General features: G+C 49.7%; 6 protein-coding genes across 6 annotated transcripts; 1 reads left to right on the top strand and 5 right to left on the bottom strand.

The window, feature by feature from the left end:
* Nucleotides 1–223: 223 nt before the first annotated feature.
* On the bottom strand, nt 224–2237 carry K452DRAFT_16706 (uncharacterized protein). Its single transcript, XM_033535742.1, has 5 exons — nt 1981–2237; nt 1556–1931; nt 1305–1500; nt 1069–1248; nt 224–998 (listed from the first exon to the last, which is right to left on the bottom strand). Exons 1-5 carry the CDS (start codon nt 2025–2027, stop codon nt 268–270), a joined length of 1530 nt encoding a protein of 509 aa, XP_033397991.1. The 5' UTR covers nt 2028–2237; the 3' UTR covers nt 224–267.
* Nucleotides 2238–2850: 613 nt separating this feature from the next.
* Nucleotides 2851–5983, top strand: K452DRAFT_269841 (uncharacterized protein). The gene is made up of 9 exons (XM_033538959.1): nt 2851–3093; nt 3146–3259; nt 3305–3391; nt 3447–4451; nt 4517–4585; nt 4634–5099; nt 5150–5318; nt 5372–5445; nt 5497–5983. The coding sequence occupies exons 1-9, from the start codon at nt 3076–3078 to the stop codon at nt 5910–5912; spliced, it is 2418 nt and encodes an 805-aa protein (XP_033397992.1). The 5' UTR covers nt 2851–3075; the 3' UTR covers nt 5913–5983.
* Nucleotides 5984–7220: 1237 nt separating this feature from the next.
* On the bottom strand, nt 7221–8770 carry K452DRAFT_297606 (uncharacterized protein; the record flags this gene model as incomplete). The annotated part of the gene is made up of 2 exons (XM_033542039.1): nt 7221–8501; nt 8618–8770. The coding sequence occupies 2 exons, from the start codon at nt 8768–8770 to the stop codon at nt 7221–7223; spliced, it is 1434 nt and encodes a 477-aa protein (XP_033397993.1).
* A 1375-nt stretch (nt 8771–10145) lies between these two features.
* On the bottom strand, nt 10146–10406 carry K452DRAFT_194065 (uncharacterized protein; the record flags this gene model as incomplete). The annotated part of the gene is made up of 1 exon (XM_033535907.1): nt 10146–10406. A coding segment is annotated over one exon (261 nt), but the record flags the coding sequence as incomplete, so codon positions are not given.
* A 1203-nt stretch (nt 10407–11609) lies between these two features.
* On the bottom strand, nt 11610–13958 carry K452DRAFT_226905 (uncharacterized protein; the record flags this gene model as incomplete). The annotated part of the gene is made up of 3 exons (XM_033536860.1): nt 11610–11857; nt 12254–12347; nt 13710–13958. Coding segments are annotated over 3 exons (591 nt in total), but the record flags the coding sequence as incomplete, so codon positions are not given.
* Nucleotides 13959–18552: 4594 nt separating this feature from the next.
* K452DRAFT_226405 (uncharacterized protein) lies at nt 18553–18960 on the bottom strand (the record flags this gene model as incomplete). The annotated part of the gene is made up of 1 exon (XM_033536823.1): nt 18553–18960. A coding segment is annotated over one exon (408 nt), but the record flags the coding sequence as incomplete, so codon positions are not given.
* Nucleotides 18961–19715: the final 755 nt, after the last annotated feature.

Raw genomic sequence — 19715 nt, forward strand, 5'->3', positions numbered from 1 at the left:
CCCTAACCCTAACCCTAACCCTAACCCTAACCCTAACCCTAACCCTAACCCTAACCCTAACCCTAACCCTAACCCTAACCCTAACCCTAACCCTACTACCTTCTATAAGTATATAACTATTCTCCTCCCTTATATATATAAAGCTCGCTACTAGATACTCTTTTATAATTAAGCCGCGTCCCCTCTTTACTAGTACGGTCTTACACCTAGATGTTAACATAAGTTTTATTAAATAACTTCCTAGAAAATTTCTCTCGATTTAACAAACTAGCATTGGTTCAAATCATCAATATAAGAAAAACCCTCTGCATCCTGTAGCTCCTCAACTTGACTAAAATCTGTTCGATCCCTATCAAAAACAATCATTGTTTTTAGAATGCATCCAGCTTCTTTAGCCTTCTCGAACAATCGCGAAAGGACACGAATTCCCCCTTTACAATCCTCCGGTCTGTCAAGAACCAGGTATACGATACCAATCCTTTTAACAATATTGACGAGAAGCTCGCATACATACTTATTGTCCCAAGTGCGGTTCCTAATCGGAACCAAGTAATTCTGTTCAAGCTCTTCATCCTGGAGTAGGTCGGGTTTTGCCTCAAAAAGCTGGTAGATAACCTTGCATAGGATATCAGCCATTCCAAGCTTTTGCGATGTCCCATCGGCCTCAAGGCAGCAAAAGTAGTAGGCCACGACCGCATTTTCTGACTCAAGCTTCTCTATAAGCTCTATGGCCGCATTGCTTAGCCATGATAGCGGTGTTCTAAGGCCCCGACTCGTGGATCCCCTAATCACAAGGGTCTGCGCAATCGTGCTCTGAAACCACGTTTCGTAGCGCGAATCCTTTTTGAGGTCGCTCAGACTGAATAAAGAAACTTCTCTCCGCGTGAACCGATGTTGCAGTTGTGTTTTGCAAGTTTCCAGTTGCTCTGACTTTGAATATCCTCCTGGTAACATCGCTTCTTGGAAGCTGTTGAACAGTTCTCGATTTTTTTGCTTCTCTGCTTGGTGGGCCTCTGAGATCTTGTTAGGTTTCTTTAGTACTTCAGTAATTAGTTTGGTTATACTTACGTCTCTGCATGTCATTCAATGCTTCATTGGCCTTTCCCAAATCTCTCTCAATTTTTCCAACGCGCTGACTTAGTAGAAAATTTGTTTCCTCTTTTACCTCAGAAAGCTCCCTTAGAATTAGGTCGACTTTTGCTTGAAGCTTCCGCTGGGGTGGACTTATAATCGCATACCAGACCCGGGCTGGATTCTTCATTAGCGTTGAGTTCCTCCACACGCTTCAGTTCTATTAGACTGACCCCACGTGGAACGCTTGTAGTAACTGACTGCTTCCCTAGCAAACTCAATGACGTCCATATAAACAGCAACAATCAATTGCTGCATCTTTTCTGTCGGGTAGATGTTACCCCAGCCTTTCAAGCGAGGAAACTGGCTTTTCATTGTTTCCAAAGAGGAGACTATCAGATCTTCCCTTTGCTGCTTATTTACTGCGACCTATCAAATGTTTTATTATGCTGAATCAATAAACCACGACGGATCTTAAACTTACGATTAGAAAGATCGACAGAGCTTGCACTGCTACCCCACCAAATTGAGAGTCTGCGGACTTGACGATGTTCACAACGTCAGAATAACATGTCAAGAACTCCGAAAAGTTATTGAGGAAGGCCTGAGCTCCATGGGAAAATTTTCTTCCACCACGGGACCTCTGACGCTCCAATTGGCTCTTTCTCTCCTGGAAATCGGCGAGGAATCCCTCGACCAGCTTCTCTAGAGCTAACATACTATGTTCATGCTCATACTTCTCCACAACAGCAACCACCCTTTCCGTTTGGTCTTTGGGCAGAGTGCGACTGATTTTATTCCACCATTCTCTTTGCGCTAAATATGAATCTCGCGCCGTGCTAATGGCGGTAATGTGGTCACTATTATGTCAATAATCCGGCATTGTGAGCGGGCCAAGAGTGTACATACCTTTCCTTTTTGTCATGGAAAAATGTATTCCATTCATCGGTGGACATTGTATATCTGTCGCGTGAAGCAAACCTGCGTTGGCTTGAACGAAGGAAAAATATACTTTAACACCGCTCCCACTTCTTAAATGCCTCATGCTAGGTTCAGTGTTCGAGAACCAACTGTCTTGATAGGGTGGGATGGGGGCACTGAGGCCTGTAGGCTGTAGTCGACGTGGCTGACAGGGTCACGTATGCCAGGTAATTCTTTTCCTGCAGGACCTCACCTTGGCGAAAAACGAGCTGAGATTGCATCAAATCATATCATCTTAATATTGCGGAGCTGAAAAGCTACCCGTATCCCTGAGTACTCTAATAATAGTTTTCTCGGATAATGTTCTGCTTCGGGAAGGTCCTACCCAGTTCAATAGTAGCGTGCATATTGAGATGATAGTCTTAATAGGGTGGGATAGGGGCACTAAGGCTTATAGGCTGTAGTCGACGTGGCTGACAGGGTTACGTATGTCAGGTAATTCTTTTCCTGCAGGACCTCACCTTGGCGAAAAACGAGCTGAGACTGCATCAAATCATATCATCTTGATATTGCGGAGCTGAAAAGCTACCCGTACCCCTGAGTACTCTAATAATAGTTTTCTCGGATAATGTTCTACTTCGGGAAGGTCCTAGCCAGTTCAATAGTGGCGTGCATATTGAGATGATGGTATTGATGCCCAACCATTCCACCTGCATTAATGAAATCTACAGCTTTGTGGTCGCTTAAGATGCTACTTGCTGTTTTCATGAGCAGCTGCTGACCGGTGTATCGATTTGGAATTGGATCTGAGACAAATGTGGTTACAGTGCAGTCAACAAAGCTCCTTGGCCCGAATGCCGGCTTCCCAGCTGTGGATGATTGTAACTTCAGCAAGCTTGGCTGAAAGTCTTGCATACTGCCGGTGAGACTTTATCCGGGAATACGGCTTTCCATGTCCTACATGAGTAGGTCGATGCATATAAGTATCAACTGAGAACATTCTTCGATGCAACAGATTAGTGCTCTCATCATTTAGTCAACTACAGGGAGTTATACGGGTTCTTCTAGAAGAAGCGGCGCTCAATGTCAGAATCAACAAAAGTAAGTTTTCCCTTTGGCAAATAGGGGATCAGGGTTAATTGTTCGGCGAAAGGGCCCAGCCGACGACGCTTTTGCGTCCTTGGAAAAGAAGTACATTAGGCTCCTGGAACAGAAAATCACGGCTTTAGAGAACAGCATAGCCGCCCATGATACAACGTGCCAGAAGGTCTGTTTGACTTCTTTGTTTGTGTATTCAAACTAAACTCAGTAGGCAACGGATCTCCCACGCTCTGGTTCAGGTGCCAAACACGAAGGTCAGAAGGTCGAAAATTCATTGAACGCAGTTGATTCACATAAGGTACGAGTAGATTAGACCTTCGACTACCCATCAACTAACTGAAGATTATGATTAGGATGGGGAGCGCGAAGATTCTTCCGATGAACAATCCGGTCCGAAGTCCGACGTCAATGAAGACGTTCCAAACTCCCGCGTACGCCTACTAGATTCGCGTTATAACGAAAGCTCCGGCGTCTGGGAGGAAGGTCAGTCAAAGATGGCATCGAGAAGCAAAGAGATGGGGCCTGAACTCGAATACGCATTCACATGGCTGAGAACTTTCGACGACAAGCAGAAGTACGAAAATACCAAGGTTACTATAAACTCGGCAAATCTGGAAGCAATCATCAAAAATGTCTGCCGGGCATCTTCTCAGTCTAACTTCAGGTCATTCTCAAGCCGTATGCCCCCTTCACCGAGTTTCGCGCCGCTAGTTTGGGACTGGGACGAGTTGAACAAGACTGCACTGGACACGGATGAAAGTGTTTCAGAAGACACGAAGCAGGCTCGGAAGGACCTGTCGCTGCTCCTCGAACAGATTAGATTGTGCCCGGAACTTCAACCATATTTCGAGAAGCGAAAATCGTTGTCCCAAACCGGCGAAATGGAGTACGAATACCTCTGGACGTTATTCCCGCCCGGCGAGATGGTTTTTGCTAAACCAATCCAAGACTGTCCACAGGCGTTCATCACGAGAGAGGCAGGCGAATACTCTGATATTACACGCCGCAATGGAAGAACTGACAGTTATTTCGAGCTGTCATGTTGGTCCTATGATTGGAATGGCGAAACTTTTAATCGAGTTCCCGGTACTCTCAAGATCGAGAAGTACATTGGTCCCAAAGCCATCAACACGCTTCTGTTTTACCCTATCAAATATCACTCAAGCTTGCAGCAGACTGGAGAGGATCCTGCTAATCAGGCCAAAGAGGAGAGCATTCTTTCGTTTCTAAAGGAGCGCGGACAGGTGTTCCGGAAGTTCTGTATCTCGCAGAAGGGCTCTCAGCTATTTTGGTGCGATGGGCCAGTGTTCAGCCGCCAGCTTACATTGGGAGAAGCGTTAGGGGCTACCAATTTCGCTGTGAGTAATCTGTGCTATTCGTAGGCGACTTTCTAACAATTTCCTTTTTTTTTTTCTCTTGAAAGAAGGAGTACGATTCATCGAGTACGATAAATAGCGACGACGATGGCTCTGACATTTTGCGAACTTCAAAGGTTAGTCTATACACAAACAGAACAACAGCTCTTAACTGGCTAAAACAGGTTGTCGGGCCTGTCATCATTGACCACAAGGCGTACTTGCAGTACAGTGGCCAAGGTTTCTGGCCCTTTGGTTCATTTGCGGTCGAGGAAAGTGTGTACGAGTGCACCTGCGCTGAATGCAAACGAAACAATCAACTGAAGAACATGATGAAAGTCAACTATGACAAATGGGATAGGAACACCCCTTTCGAAGAGGATGACCAATACATCATCTGTCCTTCAAGGGTTTTAGGGTACATCATGAATTTAAAAGTTTGGGCGCAGATGCCTCTGCAGTCCATTCATGAAATAAAGAAAAAAATTAGGAAGGACGCTTTCGACAATCTGATCATGGATCCCAATGCCAAGGATCTGATCCGAGGACTGGTGGGAAATCATGAGAAGAAGAAGCATGGTTCACAAAGTTCAATGAGCAATGAAGACTGGATTGAAGGGAAAGGGAAAGGCTTGGTAATTCTCCTCCACGGTAAGTTCTTTCGAAGAAGTTGTTGTGATTATACTTATATTTGGCCACAGGACCTCCAGGGGTTGGGAAAACATCAACAGCCGAAAGTGTCGCTCAAGCGACCGGTAAGCCGCTGTTTGCCGTCAGCGTCAGCGACATAGGTCTTAAGCCAGACAAAGTGGAAAAAAGCTTGAGCGAAATATTCAAGCTCGCGGCAATGTGGGAGGCTGTTCTCCTGTTGTAAGTAAAATTTGAATTGGCACAGAACTGAGCTAACTTACATGAATCAATAGTGATGAAGCGGATGTCTTTCTAGAGTCTCGAGGCACTGACAAAGGGGACTTAACACGGAACACTCTCGTGACAGGTACGTTTCTCCGTTCTTGTCTAGATTGGATTCCAATAACATCACCTACAGTCTTCCTCCGTATACTCGAATATTACGATGGTATTCTTATTTTGACGACAAACCGAATCAAGAGTTTCGATATTGCTGTGCAATCACGAGTGCACCTTGCAATCCGATACAAAGAGCTCTCAACCGACCAGCTGAAGGAACTTTTCCGCACGTTTATTCGACAGCACAAGAATGACATTGAGAATGAAAAAGAAGTGGAGAAGTGGATCAAAGACGATTTTGACTATGAGTTTGATGGCAGGCAGATCAGGAACATCATCTCTTCAGCGCGAGCACTAGCTAAGGCCGACGACAACCCATCCGGTCGGGTTCATCTTAGACACATTAAAAGTGTACTAAGGATGACACAGCAATTTCAGAATCATCTACGTGATCAAAGAGTTGCAGCACAGAGAGATCAGGTTAGCGATAAGTAGTTCTATGTAACGAGGCCTCTTTAGCCTAGGCGTTAGAATTGAGTTGAGTTAAGTTGTATTCATTTACCCTGACCGATCGCCCCAAGCGATATGCAGGCTATGACTATTCAAAGAGTTTTGCTACTAGTTTATATGTAACGTGTCAATCTGGGAGGAAAGTAGAAGGTAAAGGGGGCGGATAGTATCACGGCAGTAAGGCGGATTCAAATCAGATTATGTAGGATTAACTACAAGACGTAGTACGAAGAGGAAAGGAAGAGAACGAGAGGCGGCGGCTATATATATAGCTCGTTAGCAGGTACTAGGCGCTAAGTGAGAGATAACGAGCGAGATAAACGTAAACAATAATTGATAAATAATAAATAAAGACAAACTATCAGAAATATAAATAAATAATAATTAGTAAATAATAAATAAAGACAAACCGTTAGCTAGCGCTTACTAGTAAGAACTATAAGAAACGCGCTAGAAACCCGTAACAATAGGTCTACTTATTAGTTTACTACTTTTCGTCCCCTGTGGGCGTTAATTCCTTACGGGCTTTTCTAGAGTCGTTACCTTTTAGTCGACTAAGGCCCTATAGGGTATATTCCCGTATAGGCTTCTTAGAGTTATAGTCTTAGTTCCCTTACGGCTTTACCTAGTATATATCTACTAGTACCTTACGGGACGCGAGTCCTTATAGTTACTAAGCCCTTAAGGTCTCTAGGCCTGTATAGGCCTTCTTCCTATAAGGTCTTTCCGACTCTACGGGTTAATTTCTTTTACAGTCTATAATACCTACCTTTATTAATTTAACTATACTACTACGGATAAGTATCGATACTTAGGAACGGTAATCTAGACCCTAGAATATCTCTTACTAAAATACCCTCTATTTAGACCCTAACGGGCTCATCTAAAGGATGCTTTAAGATAAAATAACCTAAACTTTAAGGATCTTTTCTCTAAAATAAAGAATATTACGGCTACGGTCTAATTTCTTAAATCTACTAAGGTTACTACGCGCTTATAGTACCTTACCGACGCCTCTAACGAGGTATAAAAACGTCGAGCACGTCTACTCCTTTTCTTTCTTTCCTACTTTTATGTTTTTAGCCCTCGAAGGCGAACCGTTGCTTGTACCTACCTAGAACTAGCTATAAGGTAAAAGCCCCTCCCTAGCTACTTTTCCTTCCTAGACCTAGCTTTAATAGCTCGTCTTTAATAGTCCCCAACTCTAAAAGGATGTTAAACCAAAATAAATAAATAAATAAATAATTACGAAATTTAATATATCTTAAGAACTATAAGTTAATAACTTATAGATTAAAATGATGGTATCGGTACTCGTTGACGAACGACCCTACCTAAGCCAGGATCACCCGCGGCGGGCTGAGCGAGCGCATCGGCGAGCAAGTTCCGGAAGTTTCCACGAGCGGTATTCGGCCACCTCCACGCGCGATATTGATCCCAACCCAATGCCACGTCTGCGGGATCCACTTGGCCTCTCCTCCGTGCCCATAGCTGCGACAAGCACGCTCTCTCCAGATGCGCAACATCATAGCAATACCATCGGTTGTTCCTCTTCTCGTCCTGAACCGAAACGGATCCGTGGAGTCCCCGCGTGCAGAAAGCGCCCCGCTCGCGGAGGTACTGCGTCTTCCGCTCTGTGGACCACTTACTCGTCGGGTCGGATATCCAACGCGCTGTAAGGGCCAGCAGCTGTAGGATATCTGGCGGGGTAAGGGCGAGGCGCGCTCGGAATACGAACGTGGTCCAGTCGTCTTCCAAAGTCTCCAGGTCTTCGTCGCCGTGGTCATGCCGCCAGCTGTAGTACCCATGCGTAATGCTAGTGTTCTGCATAAGGTAGCCGTAGACGAAGTCGTAGACTTCGAGCACCTCAAGGCTCTCTTGTAACAGGCTCGTATTGCCGTCTGCATTGGCACTTGCCGAGTATCGGCCGCTGCCATCTCCACCATCCTGCCGACCCAGAGACTCCAGCTGCTGCCGCGCACGGTCGATGGCTACATGCTCTTCTTCCTTGCTTTGAGCGCCATGGTTGAACCAGACGTCGGCGATCCGCTTGTACACGTCGTTTTTTGCAGATAGACGGCCGTAGTGGTAGACCCAAGAGCTACGCTCGCACATGATGTTCAGCCAGTACTTGGTGAGCGCCGTGTAGAAGCGCGCGGCCTCAGCATCGCTGAGCTGGAGCTTAGTGCACCGGTCGCACTCTGTTCGTGGGGAATTATGTGAGGTGCGATACAGCTCGAGAACATTCACGGGCTGGAGATTAGCGCAGGGTATTCGGTAGTGCTGGCCGCCCGTGTGGCAGGGACGGTTAATGTAGGATGCATGGACGGCGCAATTGATGTAGAGGTGGCGGAGGGGCTTAAGGCCGTGCCAGCGGGCGAGCACGTCCAGGACTTGGTTGTCGGTAAGGTCCGTTGCGTTGAGACATTCGTCAAAGCGGAGGTAAGAGGGACAGGCGGCCATGTCTATGTCATTCCAGTCGCGGGGGTGGTTCAGCTGTGTTGAGGAGAAAGCCTGGAAGGTGTCGTTGAAATGGCAGAGTGCGACATCGTATTTGTGGACGTCGGAGTGAAGCTGGGAAGGAGGAGAAGTTAGCGCAAGTGTATCTTCCCTTTCGATCGGCACGTCACTGATGTGGATGTTCTGGCGTGAAAGGGAAGGCAGCCTTTAGTCAGGGAAAAAGAACTTACGATAACGCGCTTTACGATTTCAATGCGATTGTTATCAAAAACGCGATAGAGCCTGCTACAGGCCAAAGCCAATTGGATGACATGGTCGATATTTCTCAAATGACCGAAAACATCAAGAAGGATCTCGGTGGGGCAATCCAAAAGTCTTGCCATGGTGGTTTAGAGGCAGTGACTGCGCGTGAAGAGTGTTAAAGGTGTCAAAATCTGAAGTGTTTTTGGAAAACTTATAGCGTGACTTCTGCCTAGAGTGGGTTTTAGCTGTTTGCTTCGCCGCAGACTTCAAATCCACTATCGGGGCAGTGCTACGTCTGGATAAGTTAAATTTCGTGCAGATCGTAGATATACCTAGCACCAGCCAAGTCAATGAGCCTCATCTCTCTCCCCAGCCACTACTCCTTTCCAACGAAAATACTGACTCTTTAAAGGCAGCCTGGCTACGGCTCGCCAGTCTCTTCTCCACGTGCTTCCTCATTTCATCCGTAAAAACAACTCGCTTCCTCCACTCCCGCATCAATCCCACCCACTCTTCAGTCAGCGACGTCTTCAAAAACACCTCCTCAGTAACCACCAGCTGTGGTTGATACCGTAGCAACGCGGTCCAAACATCCAATTCCGACCACCTGTTTTGCTCTATTAGTCTCGCTATGGTGCTATTCTCCAGCCTCAGGTCCGGGAAAAACTCTGACAGCACTCGAAGCTTCTCTGTGCAACGGCCCTTGTTAACAACCTCGAAGATGGTATCCTGGTCGACGAAGAGTTCCCGCGGGTTGTTATTGTTGTTGTCCTTGGCGCGCGCGAGCAGAAAAGCAAACTCTTCCCCGTTCAAGGTAGCGACCAGCATGTCCAGGGAGACGGGCAGGCGCAGGTTTCGCTCCCATAGAAGTCGCACGACCTGAACGCGCGGGATCGTCCGCCACGGACTCTTTAAACACGCACAGCCACAGCCAGCGCTTCTGCGAATTTCAAAGAAGTGGCAGACGTCGCGGAGAGCATTCAGTGCGGCGAGCTGCGTGGGCACGAGGCGTTTGTCGCGCTGGAGGAGGTAGAAGATAGTGACGATGCTTTTGCAGCCTTCCAAGACGGCCGGGGTGATGGCGCAGACGGGGTGATGCTGGCCGCATTGTGTGAACAGGAAGTCCAGCGTATCGAAATCATGTGCCTTTTGCACCATGGCCGGGGTGATGCCGATGCCGTTTGCGTGGCCTAGCAGGTCGCGGAAAAGAGAGCGGTCCTCTTCGCTGTACATGCGGCCGTGAAGATTCTTAAGGAAGGAGACGACGACGGCTTCGGAGACGGGAATGTCCTTGACAAAGAGGTCCAGTAGACGGCGGAGGTTGGCAGAGTAGGATGTGCTTTCAGCAGCAGCGACAAGGTCGGACTCGGTGAGACGCACACCTGACGCCTCTCTTAGGAAGACGTCGAGGCAAGTTTCTTGTTCCTTATGTCCAAGACCTTGGATGCCTACCGTTTGTATGGCCAGGGTCAGCGGTGTGTCGTGGTGCGCACCTCTTGCATTGGGATGGGCTCCATGGCGAAGGAGAAGGCGCACGCAAGGCCTGGACTTGTTTCTGAGAGCGACGTGGAGGGGCGCGTCGGTCGAGACGCGTGGGCAATTGGAATCTGCGCCGCTTTGCAGCAGAAGCTGAACAATGGCAGCCTGGTCATTCTCCACGGCCAACAACAGCGGCGCGTCGAGCGAGCCGCACTGCCTGTTCACGTCAGCTCCGTGGTCAAGGAGCAGAGCCACGGTCTTTTCGCTCCCGAGATATACAGCCAGTTGCAGAGGCGACGCCGTCTTGGCTTCTCCGACCGGCCCCTCGTCCTCGTTGACGTCTGCACCACCATTCTCGACCAAAAGACGGACGATTTCCTCGGTGGACGAAGACGCGTCTGGTGAACGCCGCCAAATTAGCTTCTGGCGGAATTCGTCGCGGAACGCTTCCGTCAGCGGGCCGCAGCCCCAACGCGTCTTCAACCTCGCGTCGGCTCCGCTCTCCAACAACATCCTCACCACCGCCGGGTTCCTGGCCGCAAGCAACCCGGTGAGCCCGCTCTCGTCCTGCGCGTCCACATGCACTCCAGCCTCGAGCACCATCCACACCAGCGACGGCAGCCCCGCCGTGCAAGCCGACACCAACGTTGACGCGTCGGCCGCCACAAACTCCAGCATGAGCTCCACGACCTTGTGCATCCTGTTCTCGGCTGCCTCGCCCATGCCATCCGCGCACCAGCTCTGCTCGACCTCGGTCCCGCAGACCCTCTCTAGGAGATACTCGACGACACCCACATGACCGCGGGCACACGCCTCGCCCAACGGATTGTAGGAAAGCGCCGCCCCGGCCTTGACCAGCATCTCCACCACTTCGACATCCCCCTCCGAGGCCGCCTCGCACAGCGGTGTGCGCCCCTCCCCTCCAGAGGGCAGATTGGTGTCCGCCCCGGCGTTGAGCAACTCGTGCACAACAGCAGCAGCACCTCCTTGTTTGGAGCTCAAGCAAGATATGGCTGTCATCAGCGGCGACCGCGTTTCCCAGTACTCTATTGCGGCATTTATCACCGGCGGCTGCCATTCCCCTTGGACGACGGCATTCACGTCGGCCCCAAGCCGTAGCAGCGCGCGCACCATGTCCATATGGCACTCTGCGCACGCCATGTGAAGCGGGCTCGCCTCTTTGTCAACTATGTCCCGCTTGCTGCCGTGCACGTTGACGTCGGAAGCTCCCGAGGTGACGAGCAGCTCGGCCATGCGTACGTTGTTGCGTGCGGTGACGACCATGAGCATCGGCTTGCGGCTCTCATGCTGCTGCTGGTCTGTATGCAATTGCGCGCCGCCCTCTGCATTAAGCAAGAGCTCGGTGGCGGCCAAATGCCCACGCTCGACGGCGAGATACAAGGCACTAGCGGCCGGTTCTTTTGAATAGCTGTCGCGCTCCGTGTCGAAGGCGAGGGCCACATCGGCGCCGTGCGAGAGCAGAACGCGGATAATATTCGTGTGTCCCCCGACGACTGCGGCCCTCAGCGGAGTATGGTAGCGGCCTTGGAGGGCGTTGACGTCGGCACCAGCAGCGAGGAGGAGCGATACCATGGCTTCGTGGCCGTGGCGGGCTGCGGCCTGCAGGGCGGTGCCGTAGTAGAAGCCCGCAGCGTTCACGTCGACGCCGCGTGCGAGAAGGAGCTCGACGAGGGAGGCGTTGGCGTCGGCTGCTGCCATCTGGAGCAAGAGGCCATACCGCGAATCCACTGCTTTTTCCGCCGGTAGCAGTTGGAGCGTCAACCGAATCAAGGCCCCAGGGCCCTGTTCGAGCACGTACTGGATCGACCCTGCGAGCTCGAAGCGGCCGTCTGGATCGTCACAGGTGCTCCGATAGTCATACGGGCCTATGTCTCCATTGAAGAACTCGAGAGCTTCGGCCAGAACCGGGTGGATGCTGCTCTTACCGCTCGGCTTAAGCTGTCCACCTGCTTGGAGAAGTAGCTCCATGACCGCCAACGAGTCCAACTCCCTACCTGCTGCAGCGACAAAGACCGAGTCCGAACCCGTGGCCGCTGCCTTGACATCGGCGCCATGCTCAATAAGCCACTTGACCACCTCTACCGGGCAGTTCTGGACTGCTGTATGAAGAACAGAATTGCCACTTCCATCTTTGGCATTGGCGTCGGCGCCATGATCAAGTAACATGCAGATTACCGCTCTCGTATCAGCCTCACCGCTTTTCTTCCACGCGTCATACTCTGATGTGGAAAGCAGGCCGTGCAGCGTGAAACGACTTATCTCCTCCAGTCTGGCCTCTAACTCTAACTCTGACTGAGACAGTAGGCCTTGCGGCCTGAAACGGCTGATGCATTCTTTCATAGCCCTAGTTATCGATTTCTTGTTCGGGTCGGCTCCTCGTTTGAGAAGAAAGAGGACCATACCCACGTGGCCGTTTTGTGCAGCAGCGGCGAAGGCCCAGCGTGCGGCCTGTTTACAATCTTTCTCTTGTAAGGCAGCCATGAGCACCTGTGTGCATGCAAGGTGGTCGTTTCCAGCGGCGACTACAGCACAGCGCCTGATGACTTTGGTAGCCTTCTTGAGGTTCATGTGTGGAAGCAAACGTTGCGCCACCTCCGCATGTCCCCCACGAGCTGCTAGCAAAAGGCATTGCTTCAAGTCGCCTAATTTGAGAAGTTTTCCCCCGGCTTCACTGTTGATGAGAGCCAAAACTGCAGCCGTATGTCCCGAACGGCATGCTTGCTCCATGGCTTTCGTGAAGCTACTTTTCTCCAGCGCTACACCGGAGCTGACTATGCTGTTCAGCACCAAGGCTTTCCCGTGTTTCGCGGAAAAGCGCAATGCTTCCTGACGAAGCTCATTGAGTCTGTCTTCCGAGTGTTGTTTTTGATCCAGCTGAAGAAACTTAAGCACCAAAGTTGCGCATTCTCCAGTCGCATTCTCCAGCACGATCCGAACGTCTTCCTTAGTTCTCTCATGAGCTGCGCCATAATCCAATAGAAACTCGACAGTCTGCGCATGGCTATTGCGAGCCGCACTTTTCAAAGCATCCGACGCGGCCGTCTCTGAAATGTCCAGGCCCCCTCCTTCGAGAAGAAGCTGCTGCACAATCTGCAGATGCCCGTTCTTCGCGGCTGCGGCGAACGCGAGTCCAATGTGCTCGGCTTGGATGTCGAGCAACTCGCGCTGCCGCAGAAACAAGCTGACCACGGCCTGACTCCCCGCCGCCGCCGCCGCCTCGAGAGCGTGCAGCTGCCGCCTCCTCCCCCTCTGCGTGTAGTAATAGGACGTTGCGCCTCCGCGCCGCGCCAGCTTCTCCACGCTCGACAAGTTGCCGCCAACCATAGCAGCGAGGATTCCCTCTGTCTGCGTGGCGGCCATGCGGTTCTGTCGGCTCTCCTCTTTCTTCTCCTTTTTCTCTTCATCTACCTGATCTCTTCCATCCCCATCCTCGCTCCCCGAGTCCTCTTCGCCGATGGCAATGCCGCAGCCCCAGTTCCGCCGTTTTGCCCTCTCCTCCAGCCAGCCTGGCGATGTGCACCGCAGTAGCGAGTCCCAATGCGACTCCCGCCTCCTGTGGGCCATCGAAACTACCCCGACGTGGGTGTTTTGTGGCTGCAGTGATCTCTTGCCGCCGCGGTCCAGTAGTAGCTCGACAACATCCTTGTGGCCGCCTGCTGAAGCGAGCCAGACAGCGTCGCCGATAATGTCGTTGATGAGCGCAGCAACATCAGCACCACCGGCGGCATCGAGGAGCTCGTGCACGGCGCTCGCATGCCCATGTTGGGCGGCGAGTGGGAGGGCTTCTGCTGCTGCTGCTGCTGCGTCCTTGTCATTGAAATAGGCCATGAGCTGTTTGATCACGCCCGAGTGGCCGCGCATGGCGGCTGCGCGCAGTGCTGCGTGCATTGCCGCGCGGTCGGTCCCGCGATCGAGCAGGATGCGGGAGCAGCGGATGTGGTTAGTAAGGGCGGCGGTAAGGAGCGCAGAGCTGAGCGCGTCGGAAGATGAAGAAGCCGATGGCGGATTGGCTGCGGCGTTGCTAAGGAGGTAGGTGAGTATGTCCGTGTGGTTGTAGAGAACAGCGGTTGAAAGGGCGTCCGCTGGGTCCGCGTCCGTGACACTGGGTTTGTTGTGGACATGAGAAATAATAGAGGCCATGTCGCCTGTTTTGATGACCTCCAGGAGTGTGGCTTGCTGGTCTGAAATAGTTGGCCCTGAATTATGGACACTAGGGGGCGATGTGGTCGAATGGGTCTCCAGATCGTTCCAGGATGGTTGTGCCTTTGCATTACGGATGTGGAAAGCAGGTCCACTCCTCTGCCAGCCCGAAAGTGGTTCTGTCTTGAAGTTGGGTTCTGTCACTAGCAAGACCTTGACGGCATTTTCTGACTTGTCCACCAGTTCATTAAGAGATTCGGCGAGCTTTCCGGCATCAACATCCTGAACGCCATCCAGAAGGATAGACATTGGATTGGCACATGTGAGTTCCAGAATGATACGCAGACAGTCTTCCAAGCTTAAGGGATCGACTGTACTTCCGTTTTGCTGACATGCAGCTTGCTTGATTTGCCACTCCGTGACGAGGACATCGCAGCATTTCCCGTCTTTAGTCAATGTGAGACTGGCGACAACATGTCGCAGGATCTCGAGTGCCGAGAAGATGTTGCTACAGTCGATGTAAGCTACAGGAGCAGGCGTCCAATTACCTGCCGGCGCCGACGAGAGCAGCTTCCTGGCCGTCTGGCAGATATTCGCCGCTTCGCTCTCGGCGCTGGGTAAAGACAGGATTGACGACGTGCTTGCTTCCCACCAGGACTGGAAGCCTTCTGTCTCGAGCAGCTCGCGTCGAATATCAGGTGTGGAATGGTCTTCAACGGCTTCCGGAAGCGCAGGAACACCCCATTGATGCAGGCTGGACATCAGCTCGTCCGTGATGCCAATTTCATGAACAGTCTCTGGCGAAGTTCCCCTTAAGTACAAGGTGCGGTGACTCTGTTGTCCAATGGCGGTTCTCGCATCTAAATCTGCCTGGAATAGTTTCTCCCTCAACTGATGCGTGTCCACTTGGTCTCCAGCGCCGCCTGCAGACGATTCATTGTTGTTAAATCGGATATAATGAGCGAGTATGTTATAAACCGCATGATAGACGGACATTACTGCGCCATCAGAGTTCGATGTGTCTCCAATGGCCTGCGATTGTCGTTCTGCTTCCAAAACCTGGTATCTCACCAACAAACAGAGGGCACCCGCCAAGTCATTGACCATTTCTCCAAAAGCCTGGCCATCTTCAACAGGCTTTTGCAAGAGGAACCGAAACGGAGACCAGATGAGTCGCCATGCTTCTTGCGAGTCCACCGAGAAGTCTTGGGGGCTCAGTCCAGTGTTCGCTTGAATAAGGTCCAACCAACAGAGAATCTTCTCGAGGAGGTCCCGGACGATAACGACGTCCTTCGCGGCCGTTTCGTAAGTCCAGCGCTTCCAAAGAGATTGGCCCCTTTTCTCCTGGACCACTTTGCGGATGGCCTTGAGAACGTCGCGTCTGTTTGTTTTCGCAAAAAGCAGTGTCTTCCTCAGATCATCATCAGATTGATTTAGTGCCCGCTGCCACAGGAACCCTAGTGTGTCGGCGCAGGGCTCCGAATTCTTAGCTGTTATTATCTCCATTCTGGCGCTGTCTACTGTCGTAGCTAGATTTGAGAGTGTAATGGCCTTTTATACGAGGTTCCATGTCCTTTTATACGAGGTTCCATGTCCTTTTATACGAGGTTCCATGTCCTTTTATACGAGGTTCCATCGATGGCTGCCTAAAATTTGGCCCCCGCCGGGTATACTGCGGGCGATGGTCTATACGATATTATCGCGTGAGTAGGCGACTGCAACAGGCAGAGCAACTGCAGCGTGCTCAATACGTAGTAGTGATCGACATGAGTAAGCAGAGGGACTACAACAGATGCTGCAGCGAGTGACATGATGATATTAGCAGGATAGTGTGAAGCGGAGTTAATGAGACGTTAAGTAACTAGCGGTTAACAAGCGCAATATATAAAGCTGCTGACGCAAAAACTTCTTGATAGAACTAAATACTAGTGCGTAACCTCGTTATTTAGTATTCTTACATATTGTAAAGCTGGGCGTGAGGAATTGGACGCCGCTTGTCCTCCTAAATTACTACTACCTATGGAGGTATATATGCTGCTATCTAAAAGAACACGTTTTCTCTTTAAGATTATTGCTTCCTTGCAGTAGATAAATGAGTAGTACAGGGGGTAAGGCTGTTGTGTAACCACTAGATAATGAGGCTGAAAAAACGAGAGTTATCGGAGTGATCCTGGCTGACACATATCTTTGGCGAAGGGTTGTTATTCTAGGCGTGCCTCGGTAGTGCCGGCTGAGAGTAAGTCACCGGATACCGACCTAGCGATTAGTATTAGGGCGTAGGGCCTTACGGTTTGTAAGAAGCCACTAAACTAATTCAGACCCTACTATGTATCTTCTTCGAACGTGAATGGAAATATCTATTTTCAGTGGAAGAAGTGGAATTTTGTAACCGTGCAAGAAGCTTAAAGAGATATTATAGAGGTTTTAGTATCTACCGGTTAACTATGTTTCCAGTGCGGTCAGTCGACTCTGCAAGTAGAGGACCTTGAACTTCTACCTGTGAATGGATTTACTTATGACGGTAAATAGTAGTTGCCGGACGGAAAAGCATAGCCACTCCTAGAGTCATCGCGACTTTAATACTGTTATTGGTGAATTAATGGTCTTTTAGGGTCTGTAAAGGGTAGAGCAGTAAATGAACAGCATGAACTAACTTTTTAAAGTCTACTTTAACCGCAGCTATGTGGAGAGGAGAGTGTTGCTTTTTGCTGCTACGAAAAACGATGATAACATTGGAAGATAACTATTTACGTTAGGACGCCGGTACTTTGACTTCTCGTTGAAATGGAAAGAATGAAAGAAAAAAGACACACTATAGAATACATAAGAAATTGAGAACACAGCGACGCCGAGTTTGCAGGAGCTACTAGGTGTTTAGTGTTTTTCCCAGTAGTTACCAGACTCTCTGCTATCGCAGTTTGAATTCCTCCCTCTCGTAAAACCCTCTCCGAAGGCCCTTTATCGCTCTGCCATGCATGAAACCATGAGCATAACATTGGCCAACAAACTTGTAGAATCCGCCGTGCTCTGGACGTAAAACCACGGGTACTGGGCAGCCAAAGAGAATGCAGACCAAGTCGTTCCGACATGCTTCTTGAGGTACGGATAGAAAAGTATTCGTCGAGAATTTCTCCGAAACTGCAAAGCAAAATTCCAAATGCTGTGCATGAACTAATTGATTATGCAGTGCTTTACGGGCATTGCGAGTGTCGTTTCGGAGAAGGTTTTTGAACTTGTTCCTGGCTAGGCTGGCTTGTTCCAAACTAGTTCCGTTATCTCTGGTCATGATGAAGTCGCAGCAGAAAGCATATAGAAGGTCTTCTTGTCGATTCATATGATCTCCTGTGGCTTTCGCTATTCGATACCAGTCCTGAGCAACCTTTCTGCGTCCGTTGTTAGTGTACATGTCTATTGGAGCCCCAACCTCTTTTATGCATCCAAAACACAGGCCGAAGCATCGCAATTCTTTCTTGTCGGCACTAAGCTCTATTCTTGGTGTTTCTGATTTGCTCGCGCAATAATTTCCAGGGTCTCTACTTGAGTGCGATGGATCCAGCGTTTGAACGAATTGGTCTGACCAATCTACGAGCCATGTTGGAAATTCATGGGGACATTCATGACGTAAGGTTGATGAGAGCCTAGTATAACAAAGAATACTTAGGCAGTTTTTACCGCGGGGCCTCCCGTGCCGGTCGAAGACACAGTATTCAAAAGCGGATGTATAGGCACCGGTTATGTCGAGTGAATAGTCCGGCTTAAGCCTATAGTAATCGGGCTGAGGATGTTGGCTTAACAAGCCTAATAAAGCGTAGAACTTATCTCTGGGGTCTGTTGCTTCGGATTCCCTGGCTTCCTCAAGAAGTTTTAGCAGCCAAGCCCCTTCCCCACTTTCAAATAGTGGAATGGTTTCGTTTTTTATAAGGTATATAAAATGCAGATCTCCCAAAAGGTGTTTTAGATGATCGCTCTCGAGAAAAGATATAGCTAAATTGGTTTCGATAGCGTCGGTCCAGCTAACGTGGCTACTTCCACATTGAATAATGCCTTCTTTTGCTAGTGCTACTTCTTGACGGATCCACATTCGTCTCCAGTAACTGCGTTCCGCAAACAGCTGTACATCGGTTGGTTGAATTTCCGGGTATTTTATAGGCCGTGTAATCCAACGGTGAAACTGGCGATGATCCTCGGGAGACAAAATAGGTCTCTCGCCTTGAAGACCTTTAAGAAATGACGCGGCATCATTCAGAAAAGCGATAATAGAAGTACTTTTCGCCTTTGGTAGACCAATCCAAGAAACGACACGGTCAGCGTCCTGATAGATTTGTCCCATTTTCGCAACTTGTTCGTTCCGTTCCGTATGATTGTTTTGGTTGATACAAAGCGCGTCCACCCAAATAATACGTCGCTTATATCTAAGCCTTAAGGCGAGGAGTGCGTCCGAAAGGTTTTTATTTATATTTACTTGGTGACCGTCCAAGGAAATTTGCTTTCCCTCTTTTATTCCCCATTCATAGGAGAGCGCTTCGTATTTTGGGGAGATACCATATGGCCAGCGCCTGATCTTGCAGCAAATTTCGTCTATTTCCTCTCCTGGCTCAAGGTATAACAACCGGAACTCATTGTCTTCGATTTCGTTGTATACCGGAACTTGATGTTCATCAGATAAATCGGAGACCCTGACGAATGCCATTGCAACGATCCGGCGTGCTCCGCGGGTTGCGTAGGCAAGTAAGCGAGAGTCGTGATGGCACTCTTCTTAGAAAGCAGCTCTCGGGATCGTCGGCCAGTCTATCTGGACTTCGCGTATCTAGTTTTTATCGATAGGTTCTCCGCAGGTACGCACTCCTGTCCGAATGTGGCTTGTCTTCCGGTGAACGCTGTGGTAGCTTTCGCTGATATGAATATTCAATCGATATACAAATTCCGTCGATATTTGGACAGAAAATTATTTTCCACTGGCAAAGAAAGTTGGAGATTTTAAACAGGTGTGAAGGAGTGATAAAGACAAATTGGACGTTTAAGTAGCAAAAACGATGGAGCAAAGCGATAGAAACTTTCGGCCGGAGCCGATGTCCGCTATCCGAGGCGAGTTCAAAACAAAGACAATTGACCATTAACCATCCCTCAAAAACGTCACATGTCCCAAAATGGCTGACCGGAACTCAGCTTGATATGGCGCCTAAATGGTGTGGTGCAAACCTTTATCCCATTGGATAAAAAACGTCATAAGTATACTGGCTTGCGTAGGATGCAGTATCACATGGTGCTTACAGATGCGCCTGATACATATAGCCTAATACCCCCTGTAAATAACGAGCCACTGTGGATGTCCGCAATGTTATTCGTGTTGGTGGCTGTTATTGATTACATGCATCACCTGGAAAGATAATGCCCACATGCGCCACCATTGGTGCCTGCGCAGTCTTTAGGGCCACGCGGACATGC

The sequence above is a fragment of the Aplosporella prunicola genome (assembly GCF_010093885.1).
Source record: "Aplosporella prunicola CBS 121167 unplaced genomic scaffold K452scaffold_11, whole genome shotgun sequence".
NCBI classification, from domain to species: Eukaryota; Fungi; Ascomycota; class Dothideomycetes; order Botryosphaeriales; family Aplosporellaceae; genus Aplosporella; species Aplosporella prunicola.

Bases quoted from the DNA above. Each gene is read 5' to 3' on its own strand.
- K452DRAFT_16706 (XM_033535742.1), bottom strand. From the start codon at position 2,027: ATGTCCACCGATGAATGGAATACATTTTTCCATGACAAAAAGGAAAG. The intron at 1,932-1,980 runs GTATGTACACTC...TTGACATAATAG, and splicing joins TTCCATGACAAAAAGGAAAG to TGACCACATTACCGCCATTA. The intron at 999-1,068 runs GTAAGTATAACC...CCCACCAAGCAG, and splicing joins ATTGAATGACATGCAGAGAC to AGAAGCAAAAAAATCGAGAA.
- K452DRAFT_269841 (XM_033538959.1), top strand. The intron at 4,586-4,633 runs GTTAGTCTATAC...TGGCTAAAACAG, and splicing joins ACATTTTGCGAACTTCAAAG to GTTGTCGGGCCTGTCATCAT. The intron at 5,100-5,149 runs GTAAGTTCTTTC...ATTTGGCCACAG, and splicing joins CTTGGTAATTCTCCTCCACG to GACCTCCAGGGGTTGGGAAA.